Raw genomic sequence first — 21,762 nt, 5'->3', positions numbered from 1 at the left:
AAATGTAACCCCTCATCCTGCCACAAAACCAAACCAAACAGGCCCACTACCAAACAAAAAACCAACCAACAAACAAAAAAGAACCAAAAAAACAAACCAAAAAATGCTGAAACTCATTAAAAGCAATACTCCCAGGACTTTTAGTCAGGTTAGGGTCACTACAAATGCATGGATTGTTTTTTTTGTGGGGGTGGGAACACAGTTTTATCAGATTCTTTTTCCAGCAGAAACAAAGCAGAAAAGCAAGTCTGTTCAATTTGTTTATGGGTTCACAAGTGATGATGTATGGATAACAGATTTTTAATGGCACCTCTCACCCCGTGACCCCAAAGCACTTTTACTTCCCTTAATGAACTCAGCTTCACAGCAGCTTGACAGCTTCATTTTACATGGGAACTGAGAGAGAGATGAAGTCATTTATCTGTGCCACGCAGCAGCACAAAATCAGCTCCTGCCAGCCAAGTGATTTATGCATTAGACCACACTTGCTTTTGCACAGCATCCTGTCCCAGAGCATGCTGTCACCAGGGAGGTAACACACTTCCCAGCTCTGTCACTAGCTCAGACACTACTGTGAACACTATTGCGTAGGCACTTTCCAGCCCCAGCCCTGCAAAATGTTAAGTCAACAGTGGCTTAAGACACTCCTTACCTCAGAGGCTCAGGACTGCTGTTTACATTATTAATGTTTCCTGGCAACTTCACCCTTCTTCCCCATTACCGTTGGGCAAGAAAAGTCTAATTCTTCAACTAGTCAACTAGGGAAGCAGCTACCAGTGGGAAAAAAAATTAAAAGAAAAAAGAAAAAATCACCACCCACACCAAACAGATATGGGAAGTTTTATTTTCTGAACATTGAGAACCCGGGCCACGTTCTGGATTACAGGAATTTCATACTGCTGCCATGTGGGCCATTGCCTGTGTACATGCACAATCCTCTGCTACGTGCCAAAGTTCTTCCATTGAATGTGGGCATTACTGTGTAAGCTAAAGAACAACATGGAAAGATAAAATGCCAAACAAAAAAAAGTTCTCACAGCACAAGTACTTCAAAATTTGATTAAACAACAAATTGCAGTCAAAATGCTCCAAAAGAGTAAGGTGTGTCTGCAATCAACACAAAAGGCCCACTGCTGTACCAAATGAGGAATCACAACTAACAGTTCTGTCTTGGCAGAAGTTACATGAAATATCCTTAAGCAAGAATATTAGCTAGATCTCCCTTGAGTCTCAGCAAAAGCCAAATATTACTGCTTTGATACCAACAGACAGCATCCTGACTCCCTGTGCCACCATTTCAGAGAGCAAAGTACTCAAATCGTAACACTAGGGGACCAATGTTCAGGTAAAGCAAAGTTTCACCCTGAGATAAGCCAAGCTGAGGCTCTCTTGGCAAACATTCCACAAACAAGATGCTACAGGACGTCGGCACAGGAGAGTTAATTTGTTTTGAATTGCTTATCTGCTGCCAACACAAGATTGCACAAGATGGGGATAAGGGTGAGTAGACAAAAGGGCTCAAGGTTCTAAAGCTTCTCCAGTATCATACTTCAGTTGGTGACCCCACATCACTGCCCTCATACTTTCTTAATGGGTTTTATCTTAATAGGTAAGAAACACGTATTTCCGAAAGAGTCTCGTGCTGGTGCCAAGTGAAAGCAAGCTCCTCAATGTGACTTCAGACAGCTTGCATCAGGCAACTTACCCTGCAGCTGACATCTTAAACACAAGTAATTCTGGACAACTCCTGCATTTCTGCCAAACTAAATGTCATTAATTATGCAATTCTTTATTTCCAAAAGGCTTAAAGTTAATAGGTCATATTTTCACTTCCCTTTAGTGAGAACAACGAACGGGAATTTACACTTCCCTTTCCCTTACCAACAGAGTCATGCATTTTTCCCTTATTGTTTAATTAAAGCTGTTTCAGCCCCCAAGAACCTTGTGCCTATATTTTTGGAGGCAGCCTAATGGCTGTAAAATAACTGTAAAGACAGGAGGAGGAACACAATTCTTCATAGGCTAGATGTTATTATAAATTTAAATGGAAAAAAATAAGAAGCTGTTCCCACAATTTCTCTACAGTCTTGCAAATCAAAGTAAAAAGACAGATGCAAACTGGCACCTATGTTAATATTCTGGTACATTCCTCCAGCTTCATATTTCCCTACCTATTCACCCCTTCCCCCTGCTTTATCATAGTGGATTTGCTCCCAGTTAAGTGGAACTTTTCTAGATTAAATTAAAACTAGAAAAACTCTTTAGGCAGATGCTTAGCTGATGATTGGCACCAATCTTTCCAATCTCCCAGTCTCCAGACAGATTCACTGTCTTTCAATGCTTGCACTCCTCTTGGCCCTCAAATTTTCCACTTTAAGATGTTATTAGACAAAGAGCCAAAGGGAAACCAGAGCCCATCTTCTATCTCTGTCTACCAGGCAGATACAAAGTGGGAACTTTGTTCCGTGACCAGATTCGTAACACAAAATGAAAAAAAAGTGAAATGGGTGATCAGAAGAACAACCCCTGCTTTAAAATAAAATGCTATCAAGGAATTAAAAGACAACCAAGTGTGTAGCAAATAAACTGATCAGGGATAAATAGCATGTAAACATAGCTAGTGACAGAATGGATTAAGAGAAAAATACGGTTCTCTCTAACAAGCCCACTAGCAGAGCAGTGATCCTACTAATTTAAGGACCTTCAGGGGCTTAGGTTTCTTAGTGATCTTGCAAAGTACCTTTGAAACAGAATGACTGAATGGATTTCATGGGTAGCAGAGACCTAACAATACAAAATTCCATTTCCAGAACATAATCTGCTGCCAGCTTCAGGACAGAAGGCAAAGTTCACTGCTCTGAGTGTGTGATGTTACAAACCTCAAAGTCAATCAACCTTTTGATGTTTTGGGTTTTTTTGTACTGTAAAGCGTGTGCTTCTACCACTGACTTTTCCAAGTGTAACTCTTGAAGTCCTATGCATGCTGTGCCCTACACAGCTATTTATAGTAATAGAAGTGTGACATCATGCTCAAGGCAGGGCTGCAGGGATTTTTTTTTCCCAAATTGCACATACTAGTTTACACAATTACTAACTTCTCTAGCTCACCACCGGTTTATCTCTAGCACACACCATAGTCCTTGTGAGCAGGGATTGGTTTCAGAGTACTTACAGAGGAGAGGTAAATACTTCAAAGCACAGCAAGCAGGGTAGAGCTTACCTATTTGCCACATTGCTTCTACTCTGCAGGATTAAGCCTAACAGTCCCTACACATCATCCCCACTGCCTGAGACAATAGTGCCAGAACAATGCTATGCAATTTAAAGCACCAACATAGTCACATACTATCTTGTATGCCATGTCCCATCAATCCAGCTCCTGCTTCATCAACTTTCAAGGGAATGAAGCTTGTGTTTGTGCCTAGCTTTCCTGTGTGTTGTTTTGAGGATGCATTCTCTTCTCTCCCCTTCTCTTACCCTGAGAGTTTACTCTCTGCCTCCTGGCACACACTATTCTACTTTTCTCATCCCTCTACCTACTTTTATGAACAAAATGCTTCTGCAATTTTCACATATTTCACACATGCCACCCCATCTCTCACTCTCCCCTTGAACACAATCACATCTCAGCTGCCCAGCCACAGATGCCACCCCACACATCCTTCCAGCCAAGCACAGAAGTAGCAGCTCCAGGCAGCTCTTCCTGACTCTTACTTGCCTCATGAGAAAACAGAAATAGCAACCAGGAACAGGCTCCCCTTGGGGAAAAAAACAAAAAGCCTCACACACCAGCAAGTCCCACCACAGACTCCCAGCAGAACCACTGCCTAAGCCACCACACACACAACTCTCAGCAGCTTTTTCTTCATAGTGAGATGCTGCCTGACACATCACAAGCTTTCTGGCTTTCCCTTCATCCAGCAGGTCCCTTACTTCCACACCTCATCCCTCCCTGAGCTACAAAGGCCAATCGATAACCAAGTAGTAGTTGGGGCATGGAAAGTAAGGCCCTGATGACAGAGGAAGCAGAGCTCAGTTTGTCCCCAAACCAAAACACTTCAGAGCCACGTTAAGCACGTTCCTGCTTCATCACAATCTAATCAGCACCAAACCCTGCAGGTCTCCCCAAGCCTGCCCCACTCCAGCCTCTTTCCCTGCAGCTTCCAGCTGCAGCCATTTAGCTGCTGAGCATTTTTCTTTAAGAAGAAAAAACAGATACACAAAGTCTACACTGTATTTCCAAATAAGTACAACTACTGATAGGAAAGAGCAGGGCTCTGAAAGGCCGTTTATAAAGAGAGAAGAGAACTAGTCTTTTGCTCTTGTGTCTGATGTAGCTGTTCTAGGTTTGAAGAGCATGTGCAGCTGTGGCTGTGAAGAAATACATTTTGCCATCGATTCCCATGGCTGACATGCAACTGAAGACACAGAGCAGTGTCAGCCAAGTGCATATGCTTAGATGTTATTAATAGCAGGAAAGCAACACCATCAGTGTGTGCCCTCCAACTACCTCCACAAGCTTGTAATGCAGAAAGTTCTTACCTGCCTGGCCACCCTCCGAGCTTCCCAGTAAGGTTTGGAATCTTCTACAGCTTTTCCAATCTTCTTTACCAGTTCATCCAGTTTTACGGTTGCTTCGACCAGCACAGAGCGGAACTTCTGGCGTGCATCCTTCAAAATGTTGCAGGAAGGAAAGAAAGGACAAAGGCAGATTAGAGCTCTAAAAATTATTTCTACCTGCTTACCTTCAGGTTCCTCTCTACATTCACATATGAGCTAGCACATTCAAAAGAGTTACTGGCATTTGGACTAAGCCAGAATTCCTCAGCAGAGGAACCCAGAGCCAAACTCTAAAGCTGGCATCCTGGACATCAAATCTTTGTCTTTCAGAGACAGCTTTTATACAAAACCTACAACAGCCTGTTCTAGATGTTACGTCTGGCACAGTTTCCCAGGGAGGAATTGTTTGTAAATTACTCACTTGGTGAGGAGGCAAACAGCAGTGTAACAAGTTCTGAGAGGGACTTCCAGTGGCAAGGACATCTCATATAGGTAATGCTACAACGGTGCTAGCAGGCAGGCCAAATCCCCACAGCAGGCTGGCAAATCAGCTGGAATTGGCACAGAAAGCCAATATTTTCAGCTATGGCTTCTATCAATGGAGAAGAGCACCTACATTCCACTTCATTGTTAATTTTTCTGTATTTTAAAAAAGTAAATTCCAACTATTTCCAAATGGGATGAGTTGCCCTCCTCACATGATTAGCTAAAGCAATTAAAATATTTTCTCTACTCCACTGAAATTTCCACATATGTAAGCAAAGTGATTCTGATTTCAATCTCAGAATCCAACACAGACTCTAAATATATCAAATTATTGCAGATTGATGCAAATTCAGGCTGGGACCTGGCCCAGGATTTAAGGAGATGAAGAGGAAGGGCTGTGTGAGCTCTCAACAAGGCTTGTAACTCTAATTAGAGAGCAGCATTTATGCAGACTGCTGGAGTGACATGTTGATAATCAGGAAGCAGCTGGCTTGAAGAAGTGCCCTAATTCAGGAGGGTTTTGTCATTATTGTTGAGGATTTCTAGAATGCAAAACTGCTTATTCACTGGAAGATTTAAAATACATTGCAAGCTGCCACTGTGCTCTCAGAAGTGGAAAAAAATGCAACAACACATCAATTTTTAGAGAAAAAGCAACATACTTCTGTAAAAGCTTCTTTGCTTCCTTCTTAGTGTTATGCAAAACCTGAACCAGCATCAGCATTATTTTAGTCCAGTGCAAATAGCTTTGGATTCTTAAGGTACTCCAATTTGTTCTAAGGAATTATTCAAATGGGTAACAAGGTCAAAAATGGAGAAGTAAATGGACATTAACTTATTATTTCATTAACTCAAATCCAGTCAATAATCTCATTTCTCAGTGAAAGCCTGAAATGTATCATTTAAACAATATGTATCACGTCAATGATTTTCTCAGTGAGAAGAATTTGAATATTTCCAATTAAATTACGGGACGATACACGGTTCACTGCTCAAAATGAGTTTCACAAGTAACTGACAAAAGACTCCAAGCATGATGACTATATTGCAAGAAAAATATTAAGTACTGAAGTATATTTAACAAAGAAAAAGATTCTTTGCAGGTGCAGGAAAAGAATTAAAAGCTCATTTCTAAATGAATGAGCCTGAAGATTTCTTTTCACTCTCTTTGAGAAAGCTGCATATAAAGATATTAGTCATGCAAAGCAAATAGATTAAGTTAAAAAAGCCCTATGCAGTGATTCATCAAAAGGTTTGATTCCCATGTTTGTAAGATAAGCACTTGGAACAAAGAAATCATCACTACAAATCTGTGCTTGGAGACCAACCCCAAACTTATTCATGTAATAATTGTATACAGTCTCATCCAATAGGAAAAAGATGACTAGTCCCCACTTGGAGTTTAAAATAACAAAATAAAACCCAAAAGACACCAAGGACGAAGCAGTCAAATTAACAGCGACTACTTCTGTACCCATTCATCTCCCTCCAACTCTGATGAAGCAGATACAAATTACTGAACTCTAAGCACTCATCTAACTGGTGCCTGAAGCACAGGTCTTACAAATGGTGAAATATGCATTTGCCCATGAGCACAACTCCACCCAGGTGTTAGTTACACAGAACAGGAAGCTTCAGCTGAAAAACACACTGCTGTGAAATTCCAGTTTATCATTTTCCTCCAAAGATGACTGGTTCCTCTTTTAAGGCTTTATTTAGGTCTGACCACCCTCATTGTTGCAGTGAAGAACAGTAACAAAAACCAAAACACCCCAGCACTTTGTATCTGTATAATCCACCACGCAACTTACTTTAAGTGACATTTATTCTCAGGCTCCTGACTGTCAGGAACACAAGCCTGCAGGCTCCAACACCTTCTGCATGACAGAACAAGCAGATGCTCATTCTCTGCTGGGATCAGTCCCCCTACCAAAGGTTTCCAGCCATCCCCTTCACCAACAGGATGCTGACATCTCTGAGGTGAGATGCCAAACCCATGCCCTCTGCTGCACTACATGCACCACTTTTACTCTCCACCGGCCCCAACTACACTGCAAAAGCAAACGATCCCACATTGTGTATCTACACTGTGTGTGCTCCTGTGGCAAACCCAGTGCCTCCACACCAGCCAGCCTCCTCAACTCAAACTGACTCAGCTCTCCTGAACATGCCTCCGATCTGGGAGCTATGGCAACACCTCCTGAGAGCAGGGTCACAGCTCCCTCCTGCAAACACACAGCCACACTCTGTGCCCCAGTACAGCGTGTGGGCCCTGACACATGCTGGCAGAGCATCTGCAAAAGACATCACCCTTGGGACAGTGCAAAACTCCCCTGGCAGGTAATCCCCAGGAAGTCTGAATAAGAACTACAGGTGCAGCAGCTATTTTTATGCTTCACATGAAAATGGTGAGGTCAGAAGCACCAAGGTAATTGCACCAGTAGGGCTGGGCTTGGTACCCTTACTCCTTACATGACATGAAAAGTACATCTGTTGTTCATGGAAATGAATGGGATTATGGTCAAGGCAGTAACTTGGGAATTGATTTAATTCACTGTTTTATGTCTGGCTTCCCATGTTACTGTCAGTGAGACACTTTGACCCACATGTGAAGTGGTTCAAAGCTATAAATCCTCCTAATGGTGTTTCCTGTAAGGACACTCACATCAAAAACTTAGAGGCTCAGAACAACACATCACTGCAGTTCATCCACGGTGCCCACAGGGTAAGTCCTACATCCATGTTAGGAAGACAACCACAACACTTTCAACCTACTTATCAAATCCTCTGGCATGACTTGGCCCTCCAAACAAGTGTTACTATTTCACTGCCAAACTCTTGCTTCATTTGGACCTTTATCTAGCACATATGGATAACAGAGAAAGGAAAATATGTCAATTCCTTCAACTTGTTGTCGTGAGCAAAACCAAGACAGAGCAGCATATGCCATAGAAATTTTCTAGCACAGTCCTTAATCTCTAGTTTCTGCATTTCAGTTTCTTGAAAGATAACTCATTCCAGCAGAAATGCTATTAATTGATAACAGCAAGTATGCAGCTTTAGGTACTATGTGAGTCGCATTCACCATTTCTGGGTAGATTTTTATGTTTGGGGTTTTTTGTTTTCTAAAAACACATTCCGTTTTTCTCCTCACTGCACTGAATACATACACAGACTCTAACAGAAGCAATGCAACTGACATGAGACATCTCAAACATCCCAACATTTTTAAAGTATGTTTTCCCCTCTGCTCACTCCTAATCTTCTGCGATCATTTTCAAGAACACCTTGCTGCTGATTTTAGAAATAGAAAGATGACATTGAAAATGTTAGCCAGTCAGCTTTCAATGTTTTTTCCCTCCTATTTGCTCAAATGGGATGATGATAAACCTTCTCCAAGCTGGACAAAAGCCGATTAAGGCACTTTATCCTCAATGAGTGTCGCAAGGTGTAAAAAAAAAAAAAAAGTAGCAGGAGAAGCTTCTCACAAATTACAGCCTTAATAAGTAGGCTCTCACTAGCTAGGTGTTTGTCATACACACACTCAAGCAGGCAGAGCACTTAGTGCACCATGTGAACAGCTGCAGTTTACGTTTCAACATCTTGTTCTACGGCTGCAAGAGCTCCATGCTCATCAACTTTCAAAACAGATTTCACTAGCAATGTCTTAGGGAGCATGCCAGACCTCTACCCCATATATGTTTTTGCTGCAATAGCTCATTATTAAAAGCAGACTTTGTTTCCAGTGACTTGCTGTTGGGCAGCTATTTGATACTGCACCAAAAGAGGGACCACACTTAAGGACAGGTCATCCATACAGCAGCATTTTCAAGATCCACTCTTAAATGTGGGGAGAAAACTAAAATACAACTTTCAAGCCATACTGCACCTGTCAAGAGAAAAAAGCACTCTTGTTTTCCTCTCTCATGAGTGATGGTGATGAGCTGGTGTTAGATGCCAGATGACAGGCAAATAACTATTTCTGCTCATCAAATGAAATACGTATTCTCAAACAATTTTATTTTTAAAATGAGCTTAACATATCAACCATGTCTGAAGCAACTTCGTACCAAGCACATCTAAATTTCATTTACAAAGGTTGTGCCATGACCATTCTGCCAGTCTGGTGTGCAGAACCTCTGACAAGCGTGGGAGGTGCATGGGAAATGGAATTGCTGACTGAGAGACAGGCTTCATCTATTTCCTAGAGGCTGCCAGTATCCATCCCCATCTTCTCTGCTACAAGGACCTACCAGCTGCAAAAGCTCATCTCCAAGTTAAACCAGCATCAGTATCATCCATACACACCAAACAGATGCACAAGGTGTGCTCAGAAATCTACCCTCAAGCATCAAACCAGTTAAAGACATTTTTAACATCTATTTGGCACCTGAACAGTTCAAGTGAGCCACACTGGCAACCAAACCTTAAAAACAAAGTGCAAGGTAGGGGATAAGTAGTATCTCAATTTTTAAGGGATAGGAAAAGTCTTTGGTTTGTTTTTTTTTTTGTAGACAGCTACTAATTTGCCATCTAAGAACAATTAAAAAATCAGTACCTGACAGTTGCTCTAACCTCCTGCTTCCAGACAGTTACAAACCGAGACTACCAATACTTCTTACTACAAATGTTTTTAATTCTCTTAGAAGAAGAGAGAAGAAAGCAGGCATGGGCGAGCACTGGGTGTTCCTTCCAAAGCAAGACTTCTCCACCTAACCTTTGCTCTCTCAGGCTGGAAATACATCTCTACTTCAAGAACATGAATCAAGTAAAGCCCTTTGACTCACTTGGTTGACAAAATCTTTCCAGAGCCACAGCAGAGGAAGAAGCCTTCCCTTACTCATCCTTGGATGAAAGCAGAAGGCAAAACAACAAGGAATTCACATACAGGAGCCATTTCCTATGGAAGCAAGTAGATCATAGAGATGTGGAAAGATTTGTCCTGATAGTGACGAATATGTCACGCATGTATATCCTCCTCCAAAAGCCAGCAGGAACACCAGCCAGTGAGCTGCTTTTGCCCTTATCTCTGCATTCTTTTGTGGACACTGGAAAATGCTGCACAGGGATACTGATAAGGTGGCGGATGTTTCCACAGATAGATGTTTCCTCAAGCCAAGCAGGAATGCTCAGAATGAGATTCCAGCCACTGAGAGGTCATTTTTCTAAAACCTGAAAGATGGAGGATTTTTTTTTAAGATCTACTTAAATTTTTTATGTGTGACAGCATCAACAGCTCAAGTTCTTTTCCTAAAACCATGTATTTTAGTGAAGAAGTAAGAAGCAATTCTAAATAACTGGTGAATATCTGCCTGCCAATGGGAAGCAGTGAAAAATTCTTGTTTTGCTTTGCCTGTGCATGCAGCTTTTGCTTTACGTAACTGTCTTTATCTCAGCCCACAGGTTTTCTCACTTTTACTCTTCTGGTTCTCTCTCCAGTCCCACCAGCAGGGAGGGAGCGAGGGGCTGTGTCATGCTTCGCAGCCAGCTGGGGTTAAGCCACAACAAAAAGTCCTTCCCCTTCTGAGACAGTTTCAAATGCTGACAAGGCTCACATGTGAAAGAGCACCACGGCTAATAAACCCCTGTCCTTCTATCCAACAACAACCCAGGGTGACCTTTATGATAAATCCAGGACTAAAAGTAACACAAACTCCTGCAGATCAGGACTAGAGGATCTAGGCAAGCACACAAGAAGGATCCCAGCCAGGCCCTCTAAAATAACGAGCATAGCTGAAAGCAGCACTGTTCAGCTCTAGTTTTCCTGTGCAGTATCTCCCATGAACAAACATTGGCAAGCTCGTAGCTCCAGCAACACAAAAACTCTCTAACAAAAACCACATTTGGGATAGCTGGGATTCCAGTGGTAATTTTAGTGGTATGTGCTGCATTTCCCCTCCCGCAATGCTGCCAGAGGGTCCCCGGGTGAATTTGTTACATCGGAGCTGAACTTTCAGAGCCAGTCCAAGCTCTGTATGAGCTGGCTGGACAGGCAAGTCATGCACATTTGTTAAGTACATTCACAGCTCCTGATGTGAGTTCAGATGGAGATGCATTTCCAATAAACAGGAAAAAAGCTCTTGCATTTGGCCAAAATACACTTGTATCTCCCCTGCAAGATGTTTCCCCCAGCTCTTCACAGACACTTCAAACATAAACAAGGACATTAGCGAAGCCAAGTGTTAAATCCCTCAGAGAACCCTTATCATCCTTCTGCTGTGCCAGTAATGCTCAGTGTTGCACTTAGTATGAGCAGCATTATGGATTTTAAATCAAGTCTAATCGAAGATTCATTAACAGGCAATACATTAGCACAACATATAACTACCAGCCACTCAGTGCCCTTCAGCAGCTCCACAACTCCTGAACAGGCTGCGAGCGTCAGCAGGTCAGGATATTTCTTCAGGGTTTAATAGGATAGGTCAAAAGAGCAAAAAATGAGTAATTCTTCCAAGCAAAAGAATAGATGTAGCCAACTTCAACCTATCAGTTCAAGTCATGCCATGCATGTATATCCAGTGCTCTCACAGGTGGTATGGGTGCAGAACTTATTTTAAAAGATTAATAAAAGCAGGCTGTTCATCTTAAAAACAGATCATATGTCAGTTTCAGTGCAGAACTTAAAAAAAAAAAAAAGAAATGGCAAGCTGGTCAACTTAAAACAGAATTCCCCATTTTATCCCCTCTGTAAGCAGCAGACACCAATATTTTCGACATTGCTCAAACATGGACATTCCTATGGCTACATCAAGACAGTGTAGTCTCAAAATCCTAGAAGCCTCTACTGAATTCAGCCCCATAACATTTTCCACTGGGTAAAGCAGCATTATTACTTCCATTCTGCAGATGCAGACCTGAGGCACCACAAGAACAGAAACAGAATAGGTTTAGAAGGATTTAACAGCCTTTTTTTCCAGTTAATGGGAACTGGAGACAGCCAGCAGTCCCACTTTGAGAAATTCACACAAAGCTACACACAGGAAGTCCAGAACAGTCTTGCAGAACTCAGATGCCACAAGGTTACCCTTCCTGCTTATCAGAGAGTACATCAAGTCACAAAAACATGGGTGTCTTTTTCTGAACTTCCTTCAAAGAAACATACCTTCTACTCAAACACTCCCATTGCTTTTCCAGATTATTCTGGGAAAAAATCAACAGTGGGAATGTATAGACCACCAAGTAATGCTACAAGAACCTGGCAGTCAGCATCTTGTGCTCTAAATAATGTAATGATACATCCATGCTCCCATTAAAGATATTGAGAAGATAAAGAAAATGATACTAGCAAAACAGGATAAATATAACTCCATTGTCCGGTTAAAAAACACCCACACACATCTTTCTTCCAATGAAATATAGCAGGAACACCACAAACTAGGAAGGGGTAGAAAGAGGGACCCAAAGCAGCTAATAAGAGCCAAAAGAGCAAACCTTCAAAAGGAAACTCAGCATGAAACTCTCCCAGAAGCCCACATTTTCAACAGCATTCATGGATTTTGGAAGTGTTAGAAGCAGAATGATCCCAGTTCCAAACTCCTCCTTCCAAACTCTGGATTTATCCTATAAGGCTGCTTGGCAAATCTTTCTTTTCTTGTCCAGAGTATGTATGCAGAGGTTTTCTGCTAACCACAAGTGCTGGGTGTTGTGGATTTTTTTTTTTATTCCTTTCCTCTAGAAAGCTTTTAAGTCCATCTAGAATGCATTTATCAACCTGTATATAAATTAAGCCTTGCTTACATCATCCAACTGCATTTGTCCTCAATATTTAAGTAGATCAAACGTAATGAAAATCTCTACAGATTAAAAATAATGCAGTTGCATGATACCACAAACTGGCATCCATCCAGTAAGATTTTTGGATGAAAAGTGAGGAGGAAGCATTCAAGAAAGCATACTCTTGGTGGTATTTCACCTTAATTCCATCAAAGACTGCTTACAGTAAGTACTACAGACAGACAATGGCAAAGTGCAGAGAACGATTTTATGATTTCTACCTATCTAACACCTGGTACTTATTATGCTAAGTAAGCAACAATGTAAGACCAAGCTAATGTGGCAATTCTGCTTTTTTATTTACAATTATATTTCCAGGAGCCTTTCAGCCTCTACAGCTCAGCATGTGTCACACTCACAGTAGCTACAAATCTGCAAACTCAACAAACACTTGATCACATGAATAATTTTAATCAAAATCCTATCTTAAAGTCACTGGGACTTATTTCATGAGTGTGCCTTTGCATTATTATTACTATTCCATCTGCTTCATAATACGTCCTCAGTGCAAGGTTGTGACAAAATTAATGGAATCCAGGCAACTATCCATAACACCATCTTTCAATTTCAGTACCTCAGCATGAAATAAGGAGACTGAAAAGATACATATAATGATTATTTTTTTCAATATATCTATATAAAGAGTCCTGAAGTCCATTTAATTGCTGCTGTTACAGACTAGAATACTGATTTTTAAAGTTCCTCATAAAATTTAAATCAACATATAGACACTGAACAGTTTTCACAGCAAGAATATAATTTAATTTTGCATAGCAAGTAGTTCCCCATTTAACTAAGTTTATTTACCAATAAATTAGTGATCTACATGCCACAAATGACAGAAAATGCAAACAAGTGGGGAGAAGAAAAAAGATACAAGGCTTCTTTGTTTTCTAAGATCACAAACCTATTTTCTGTTCAGTGCACTCACTGGATACTCCAGTATTTTAAAGTTCTACCAAGAACCACCATATGCTCGAGGTACCCATCTCATTAAAAGACATGCATGAGGAAAAAAATTTTTAAAAATTGTAAAACCAAACAAACCAGACTTTGACATTTTGAAGGTACAGACAGAAATCTACGTATGTACTTTTATAGTATGTTCATCTCTGCAATCTCAGCATTTTTTGATTCAAAACTTTGTAATGATATCAAAATTATTCAGGATGTAAAGTCATTTTTTATAGCAGTTTTTCTTTAGCAGTATATTCATCTTACATTTCCACTGGGTTTATCCTCCTTGTTTTGCAAACAAAAGGAAATTAAGACACACAAATAGGCCAGTTTGTTTTGCTTCATTATTAGATTAATAATGTTGAACCTTCCAGAACAACTACCAAGTAGATGAAGCTCAGATTTGGGGATTTAGAAATAATTTCTTCAGAACTTGCTATTAGATTTTTAAGTATCCACAAAAACCTCTCTGAATAACCAGGAAGTCTTTTATTCCAACTTTCCTTCATCACCTTCCCTGCTCAGGAAGTGATGACAAAAAAAGGCAAAGATAATAAGCTAAAAAAACCCCAAACAGCCACCAAAGTGAAGCTCCTGGCAGACAGCTGTATGGCAAAAACCTCTTAACCAAATAAACTTTCCCTGTCTATAATCAACAAACACAAAACAGTGACTTGTAAAAATAAAACTTGTCTAAGCTTAGTGTCAAAACCTAAAAATAAGTTCTGGCAGTGGTGGTGTGTGGTGTGGAGGTTCTCCACACTGGGCTTTTACACTGTCAGCATATCTCTACCTTCTCCCTTTCTGCTTCAGCTGTTAGCTCAATTTGTACCTTTAAAAAAATCATCACCAGACTCTTGCTGCAAAATTACTATTCAGGATGCACAAATTCAAGAGGCAATCTACTCAAAAACACTGCCCTGTTGTTCACAAAATTCAACATGCACAAAAGGAAAATGCAAGGATAAATTCCGTACCTCCAGCTCCGTCTCTCTGCGATTGATATCATCTGTAGATTGATTCAGTTTTTCTAGCTCCCCCTAGAAAGAAAGAAAGAAAGTCAGATGCATAGTAAGAAATCAGGGAAAAAAACATGTCTGAGAAGGCTCATTCAGCATCCCCACTGAAAGCTCACAAGGGCTGTGGCTTATGAATTTAGTGAAAAGAGGAAACCTTGAGATGGTTAGCTTAACTTTACCACTGGTCTTCTACTTTGCTACTTTTAAAAGAAAAAATAATCAGAGAAGCTCTATGGTTCTATGTTAAGACAACACATTTCCTGCTCTGGCTACTTCTTCACTATTACAAATAAACACAAGGTATAGTAAGCTCTGTCTTGTTAAACAATATAGTCAGTATCAGCGAGGCACTAGGGAGACTGACACACCCACCCCAAAAGATTAGCATAAAGTTTGTACTATCACAGGAGACACGCATCGAAAGGACAGAACTGATAAGAAACACGTCTTGCTGCACCAGAGGCATTTTATTATGGATTTTGGCAAACCATTTCGTAACACAATCAGTCAATGGGACACACAATTATGTTTACATAGTTTGCCTTCCCGCCAACATTTTGATCCCTTAACAGCAAAAACCAACGTGCTAAATCCCTTGAATAAATATGTAGTAGAAGTGGTGTTGGCATGAATGAAGTTACTGTAAAAATAAAGCTCATTCTTAATGACTTTCTTACCACAAAAAGCAACCTTCAGGAGGAGATCCAATAGCTTTCTTTATCTGAGCAACATGTTCCTTCATGCGAGATTATAAGATTTTTAACAGGAGTGTTCTCCAATTTAAATGTTATTTAATTGTCAGCCAGTGTAACAGAATACGCCTTGAAATGTTTTGCTGTACAAACCGAACGTTGTAAATTGATTGTCACTTGAGCAGTTTTCCACTAGACTACAGGCATGACTCTGGTTACAACCAGAAAGGAATTAATTACAACAGCTTAGCTTTCTTATCCTCAGAGGTCAGATTTTGTTTCCCAGTCTTAGGATTTGGAAAACACCTATTTGTGTATCCATGTTGTCTGAAACAAACACTCATCCAAAAATTACCTAATTGTCTCTTACTGTAAGGCTAAAAACCTTATGGCTCTTGTGGAAGCAGACACAGCAGCCCATTTCAAACCAAACAGAAAACTTAACAAAAACAATTCTTTTGCCAACAATTCACAAATTGTCTATGTGGAAACGTGTTGCAAGCTAAAGAACCTAAGGCCAAAATTAGATCAATAGACACCAACTGAGCTCAGCCTCTTAAAATCAGGGCAGTACCAGGCTAGCTTTTGGCTGAGGGCCTCGCTCTGTGTAACCATGTTTTGAGAATTTTGCAATTGCTCTGCACAGCCCCGGAAAATGAAATACTCACGATGGAGAAAAGAATGACAATTACAGCAAGCAGGGACCTACGCCAAGGATCCTCTCAGCAATGTACACACATTATATTCATTCATGACAAACAGTCCCAACAATGCTGGAGGCAAAAGCCGTAAATCTGTAGAGACCTAAAAATACATTTCATTTCAGGAACCACACCATGCTTGAAGTTTGCACCAGGCTATTGGTGCAGCGGTGATTTTGGGGAGAAAAGCTTTGTTTAGAAACCATGCAAGAATAAAAAGCATTGCAGAAGGCATGCACAGAGAGGAAGCACCACGTTCCACTAAAGCTCCTTTCTAAAAGAAATGAAAAATAATGATAAAAATAATGAAATAAAATTTTTATATCTACGTTTTCCCGCATTTATGAATTTCTGAGCACCAGCCCCGCTCCACGAGCAAGGTCACGCTGTCATGGTCAAAACTAAAAAGGGGAGGGGGGATTTCAGCAGCAGCAGGAGGGACGCCCAACAGAGCCCGGCGCGGAGCGATGCCCGGGGTAACAAAGGGCTGGGGCGCCCCGGGGCCGCTTCCCCCCGCTCCCGGCGGGCGCCGAGGCACCGGGAGCTGCTCCGCCCGGCACGGGAAGAAACAAGAAACATATATATATGTGTGTGTGTGTGTGTATACATATTTATATGCCTATGCGTGTACGCATGTATGTGTATATATATATATATATGTATATGCACATACGCAGCAGAAAGCAATGAAATAAAAGGCAACCATTATTACATACAGCCATACCATACATATTAAAATAACCTTAAAAAACGCGGCCGGCCGCGGGAAGGCAGGCCCTCACCTGGATGCGGGGATCCACCTCCTCGTCCTCGGGGCGCGGTGGCTCCTCGGCGGGGCGGCCGCGCCGGCCCCCCGGCTCCATGGCGGTGATCCCGCTCCCGCTGCTGCCGGCGTCTCCCGCTCCGCCGCTCCCGGCTCCGCTTCAGCTCCGGCTCCGCGGCCCGGCCTCGGCCCGGCCCCGCCTCCGGGGGAACCCCTCCCTCCCCACAGCGCCCCCCGTCTCTTTGTGCCTTCGCACTGCAAGGAGGAAATCAGCGCGAAATTGCGGGGGTTCCTTGTTTTTTCTCCGTTTTTTGTTTTTTTCCCCGTAACCCTCCCTCACGCCCCGTTTTTCTGATTCCTGGGGTTTTGCCGTGCACGGTCCCCCCCGCAACGGCACTGCGTGAAACCAGCATGAGTAGTTCCAGGTGTAGGGAAACGCTAAGGACACCTTGCTGGCTTTTTAAATTTATTTTTTCCCCCTTCTTTTCTCTTTTTCAAGCTCTGTTAGAGGCTGACATGCCTATGCAGAGAAAAAAATTAAAAAGCATGGAGAAAGGGAGAAGAGAAAAATACTAAAGGCACTTTCAACAACCTTGAAAATTCAAATGAAACCCAGATTTCTATTGTGTGGAAGCAAAGCGGGCAACTATTGTGCCTACTGCATGCAGCAGAAAAAGACATACTGAAGACACATCCTTTTGTTGTCAGTAAAAAGGAACTTCTTACAAAAAGTATGTACATGCATGGCCCATGTCTAGCAGAGCACTTCAGATTAGTGTCTCCCTAATCACAGGGGTGGATAACAAGTAATTTTGAACAGATGAGGAACATATTTCCACCTTTAAAGTATCACTCCTAATTTAATTCCATTTTTTGTTAGAAAATTCCTCAAAAGATAATGAAAAAAATGGAAAGTTTAAATGTGGTGAAGAAAGAAGCTTCCTTTCCTCGTATCTCTTTATAAGATAAATATAAGAAGGAGATAAAATAAGAAGATAAAAATTAACATTGCTAAGGTAACTAAGGTAAAAAAGGAGGCAAAAGAAAAGCAGTCAAGCTCTTCCAAATGCTATAAAGCAACCGGGGAAAAAACAAAATATGGGAAGAGAGTGACATAAACATTTGAAAATAGTATAAACATGCAAAGTGACACCAACAAACTAAAATAATCAAGGCACAGAGGAGGTGTTGCAAAAACGCAGATGGGTTGTTTGCAACATCTTCACTTCTCAAGCAGAAGAAATCATGTAAAGGAGGGAGGGAAATAAAAACAAACCAAAAACCAAATCAGCCAAAGCCAAGCGTTTACTCTTACTGCTGTCCATTAAGGGAATCCAATGTGTACACACAGCCAGAGGTTCCCAGGGCCTTGGCATTTCTCATCCCTGGTGTGCTGTGGCTCGTGCCAAGACTGTAGAGGTCAAATGTCCAACATTCTCATCATCCTAAAACAGCACAGAAAACACAAAGCTGTGCACGGAAGACTTTATGTGGACAGTCCTGCTGTTATCACTGTTATTTCTAAAAACAAGGCTATGTAAAAGATTTACTGCACCTATGCCGTGTTCCTCCGAAACCCGCGCAGGCTGACCCATGGCAATGTCACAAAAAGCACTGCCCACTGCTTGGGGTGCAGAAGTGCTTCTGCACAGACATGCTCTCCCAATTTGTTATGTTTGCACAAAGGACCCTGTTGTTCCATTACTACTATGACAATCCCCATGATTGTTGCAGCTCAAAAAACCTCCAGCCAAACTCATCAATCTGCTACCATTAAGGCAGAGCAAGCTTTCTCTCTCCTCAGTAGCACAGTGGATTTAGAAAGTTGGGAGAGCTGCCTGCAGAGCTTAGCGCTGTGCGAGAGACGGTGTGGATACACAAGCCCCTTTTCCCATGGATCTGAAATCTCTCACAGAGCCCTGAGGCCACTGAGATCATTTTATATCAAACTGATACATTGGGAAGATCTACATGTAATAAAATCAGTGAAGAATGTGCATCTGTCATTACTGCAGACATCACTAAAGCATTAACAGAAAAATGGCCCAAAGGAAAAGATTTGACAGAACAGGGAAAGGGAGACTATTCAGTGCACATAAAGATCGATAAAAGACTCAAGGCTATTATTTACATGTTCATTTTCTTCTCCTCCCCATGGCATAGTTTTTGCTGGAACCGCTGTCCCATGCAAAGGGTAGCAGGACCCAAGAAGTACCCGAGGAACAAACCTGTGTATCACATAGGCAGGCCTCGCACGTGAGCCCGCTCTCCACAAGTTTGTTGGTGACACCAAGCTGTGTGGTGTGACTGACAGGCAAGAGGGAAGGGACCTTGACAGGTGTGAGAGGTGGGTCTGGGCCAACGTCCTAAAGTTCAACAAGGCCAAGTGCAAGATGCTGCACCTGGGCTTGGGCATCCCAAGCACAAATACAGGCTGCGTAGAGAATGTACTGAAAGCTGCCCTGAGGAGAAGGACTTGAGGGTGTTGGTGGATAAGAAGCTCAACATGACTCAGAAATGTGTGCCTGCAGCATAGAAAGCCAACCACATCCTGGGCTGCATCAAGAGAAGCATGAGCAGCAGGTCGAGGGAGGTGATTCTCCCGCGCTGATCCACTCTGGTGAGACCCCACCTGGAGTGGCATATCGGGATTAAGTTCTTTACTGTGAGCATGGTGAGGCACTAGAACAGGTTGCCCAGAGAAGTTATGGATGCCCCATGCCTGGCGGTGTTCAAGGCCAAACTGGATGGGGCTTTGTGCAACCTGGTCTAATGGAAGACATTGTTGCCCATGGCAGGGGGATGGAGCTAGATGATCTTTCAGGTCTCTTTTAGCCCAAACCATTCTATGATTCTGTGCTCTGCTTAGGTCAATATCGTGCAAGAAGTGAACTGCGGTAGATGGCATTTGGGTATTGCTTTTGCCAAATCATGAGTGATCTCATCCCAGCAAATCCCTCCTACACAATCTGTTAAAGGCCAGACCCCTCCCCAGCCCCACCCCACCCCCAGAAGGCCAGTCATGCTGACCTTTTCGCTTCCCCCACAGGCCCTCCGCGCGCCAAGGCGTCTGAGCAAAGCTTGCACGAGGCCTGACCGAGACAGTCTGTACTTTCTCCTGTATCAATATTTCAAAACCCTAGTTCCAAGTATTCAATATTTGAACAAAGCACTCTGAAGTTAAGACAGAAAGAAACCGCTTGCTCTTTCACTAATGGGATTCCAGAGTGGCCGCAGCAGAGAATTAGCCCAGACCTATCAGGCTGGGCTGCAACTTAACATGAGCTATGCTGAAGATGGTACAGCTCAACTAAAAAGCACAAGGAGAAGTTCTGGTGCAGGAAAAGCCAAGTTGCTTCAGCAGCCAATTTCAGGCAACACCTCTGTCTTGTGGCTTTTGGAGTACAAGCCTTATCATTAACATCAGACCCTGAAGCACATAAATGCCTAGGCAAGGGTGATGTTCTGGCTGAGAGAACTGCTACAGCTCTACTTTTGGGGGAAGTTGCTACATAACCTCATTATGTGTCCCACAGAAATCCTCAGTGTACAGGCAAGGGAAAAATTTGGGAAAGCAAAGATTGACATATCTGTACTTTGAGGGAGGAATACAGAGAAGAATTCTCTTCCTCATTGTGGAAGATGGTTTGTAGATTCAGTATTAAATTTCTGAATAGCCATCAGGGAACTAGAAGTTGCATTTTAAATAAAATCATCTGGGAAGAAGTATGCATCAGTGAAGAATTGCCTGGGGAAACATCCTAATGACTATAGTTAATTTAGGGATAAAATTCAAAGGGAATGGATAGTGTAATTTTACATATATTTGATAATGGTAGATTCTGAACGGATTTTAAGGAAGAATTGGGTTTTTTTCCAAATCTCATTTTACATTCAAATTTCTGCTTATACTTGCCCTCAAAGCTTGCTTCTGCCCCAGTACTAGAGGCAAGGGCCTAAAATACAAATCAAAAGTTTCATTTCCTTCCTCATAAACATGTATCTTCTCTTTTTGAACACTGATAGCAAACTGAGCAGAGTTCAGGACTAATTAATGCACATTTGGTTACTGAAGACACATTTCAGCTTATGGAAATGTTCAAGGAGAAAACAGCCTAAGAGACAGAACCTTGCTTACAGAATACTGCTCCTCGCTTCAAGGGAACAGGAGAAACAGTTCTGCTCTGAAAAATTCTTCTGCTTCCATTGATGATGATGCTAGAGGCTAACTGCCAATTGGCTTCAAATGTTGAACTGCTGTTGCAATTCAGTTTTAAATAATTTACCAACAAGTGAGCACAGAAGTATAAACAGTCCAATTCCAAGGAGAAACAAACACAGTCCCCAAAATACGTTTATGAGCATAAAATTCACCATGTAACTTCTTAACTGAATTAACCCTGAAGACCAGTTTACTACACTGACTTCTGCAATGTTACACCAGAAATTAGTTAAGTTCAGGGAATGTCTCATTTAAACACAAAGCCACCATCTCTGTCTTCTAAGCTGCAGCAAAGACGTTGCTCTGTCAACGTCCAAATCCTGTATGCTTTCCTGGTTTTCAGAAGTATACTGCACGTGTTGGAGACATTTTTAAACATTAAGTGGGATCTCACCCACCATCATGGTACATTTGAAGATCTGGGCCTCCATCACTTAATCTTTTATAAGAGGCTAAGCACAAAATTTTTTTTTGAAGATATGCACTGCATATCTGCAAGATTTTAAATTTCTTGGAGGCATACGCAGGGCGTTAAACTCTTACAAAGTGGTCAGAATCCAAACTTCCCCTGGCTTACTTCTCAAGCAAA

General features: G+C 41.8%; 1 protein-coding gene across 1 annotated transcript in view; it reads right to left on the bottom strand.

The window, feature by feature from the left end:
* Positions 1-17,116, bottom strand: part of SH3BP5 (SH3 domain binding protein 5) — a 51,766-nt gene extending 34,650 nt beyond the window's left edge. The window contains exons 1-3 of the mRNA XM_069007437.1: positions 16,971-17,116; positions 14,754-14,816; positions 4,543-4,671 (exon numbers count right to left, since the gene is read on the bottom strand). Coding sequence (XP_068863538.1) covers positions 4,543-4,671; positions 14,754-14,816; positions 16,971-17,051 — 273 coding nt within the window. The 5' untranslated portion in view covers positions 17,052-17,116. The remainder of the gene's footprint in view (positions 1-4,542; positions 4,672-14,753; positions 14,817-16,970) is intronic.
* Between the last annotated feature and the right edge of the window lie 4,646 nt (positions 17,117-21,762).

This window comes from Aphelocoma coerulescens, chromosome 2 (genome assembly GCF_041296385.1).
Source record: "Aphelocoma coerulescens isolate FSJ_1873_10779 chromosome 2, UR_Acoe_1.0, whole genome shotgun sequence".
NCBI classification, from domain to species: Eukaryota; Metazoa; Chordata; class Aves; order Passeriformes; family Corvidae; genus Aphelocoma; species Aphelocoma coerulescens.
Note: the sequence above shows the minus strand (reverse complement) of the source record. Positions and strands in the feature narration are given on the sequence as shown.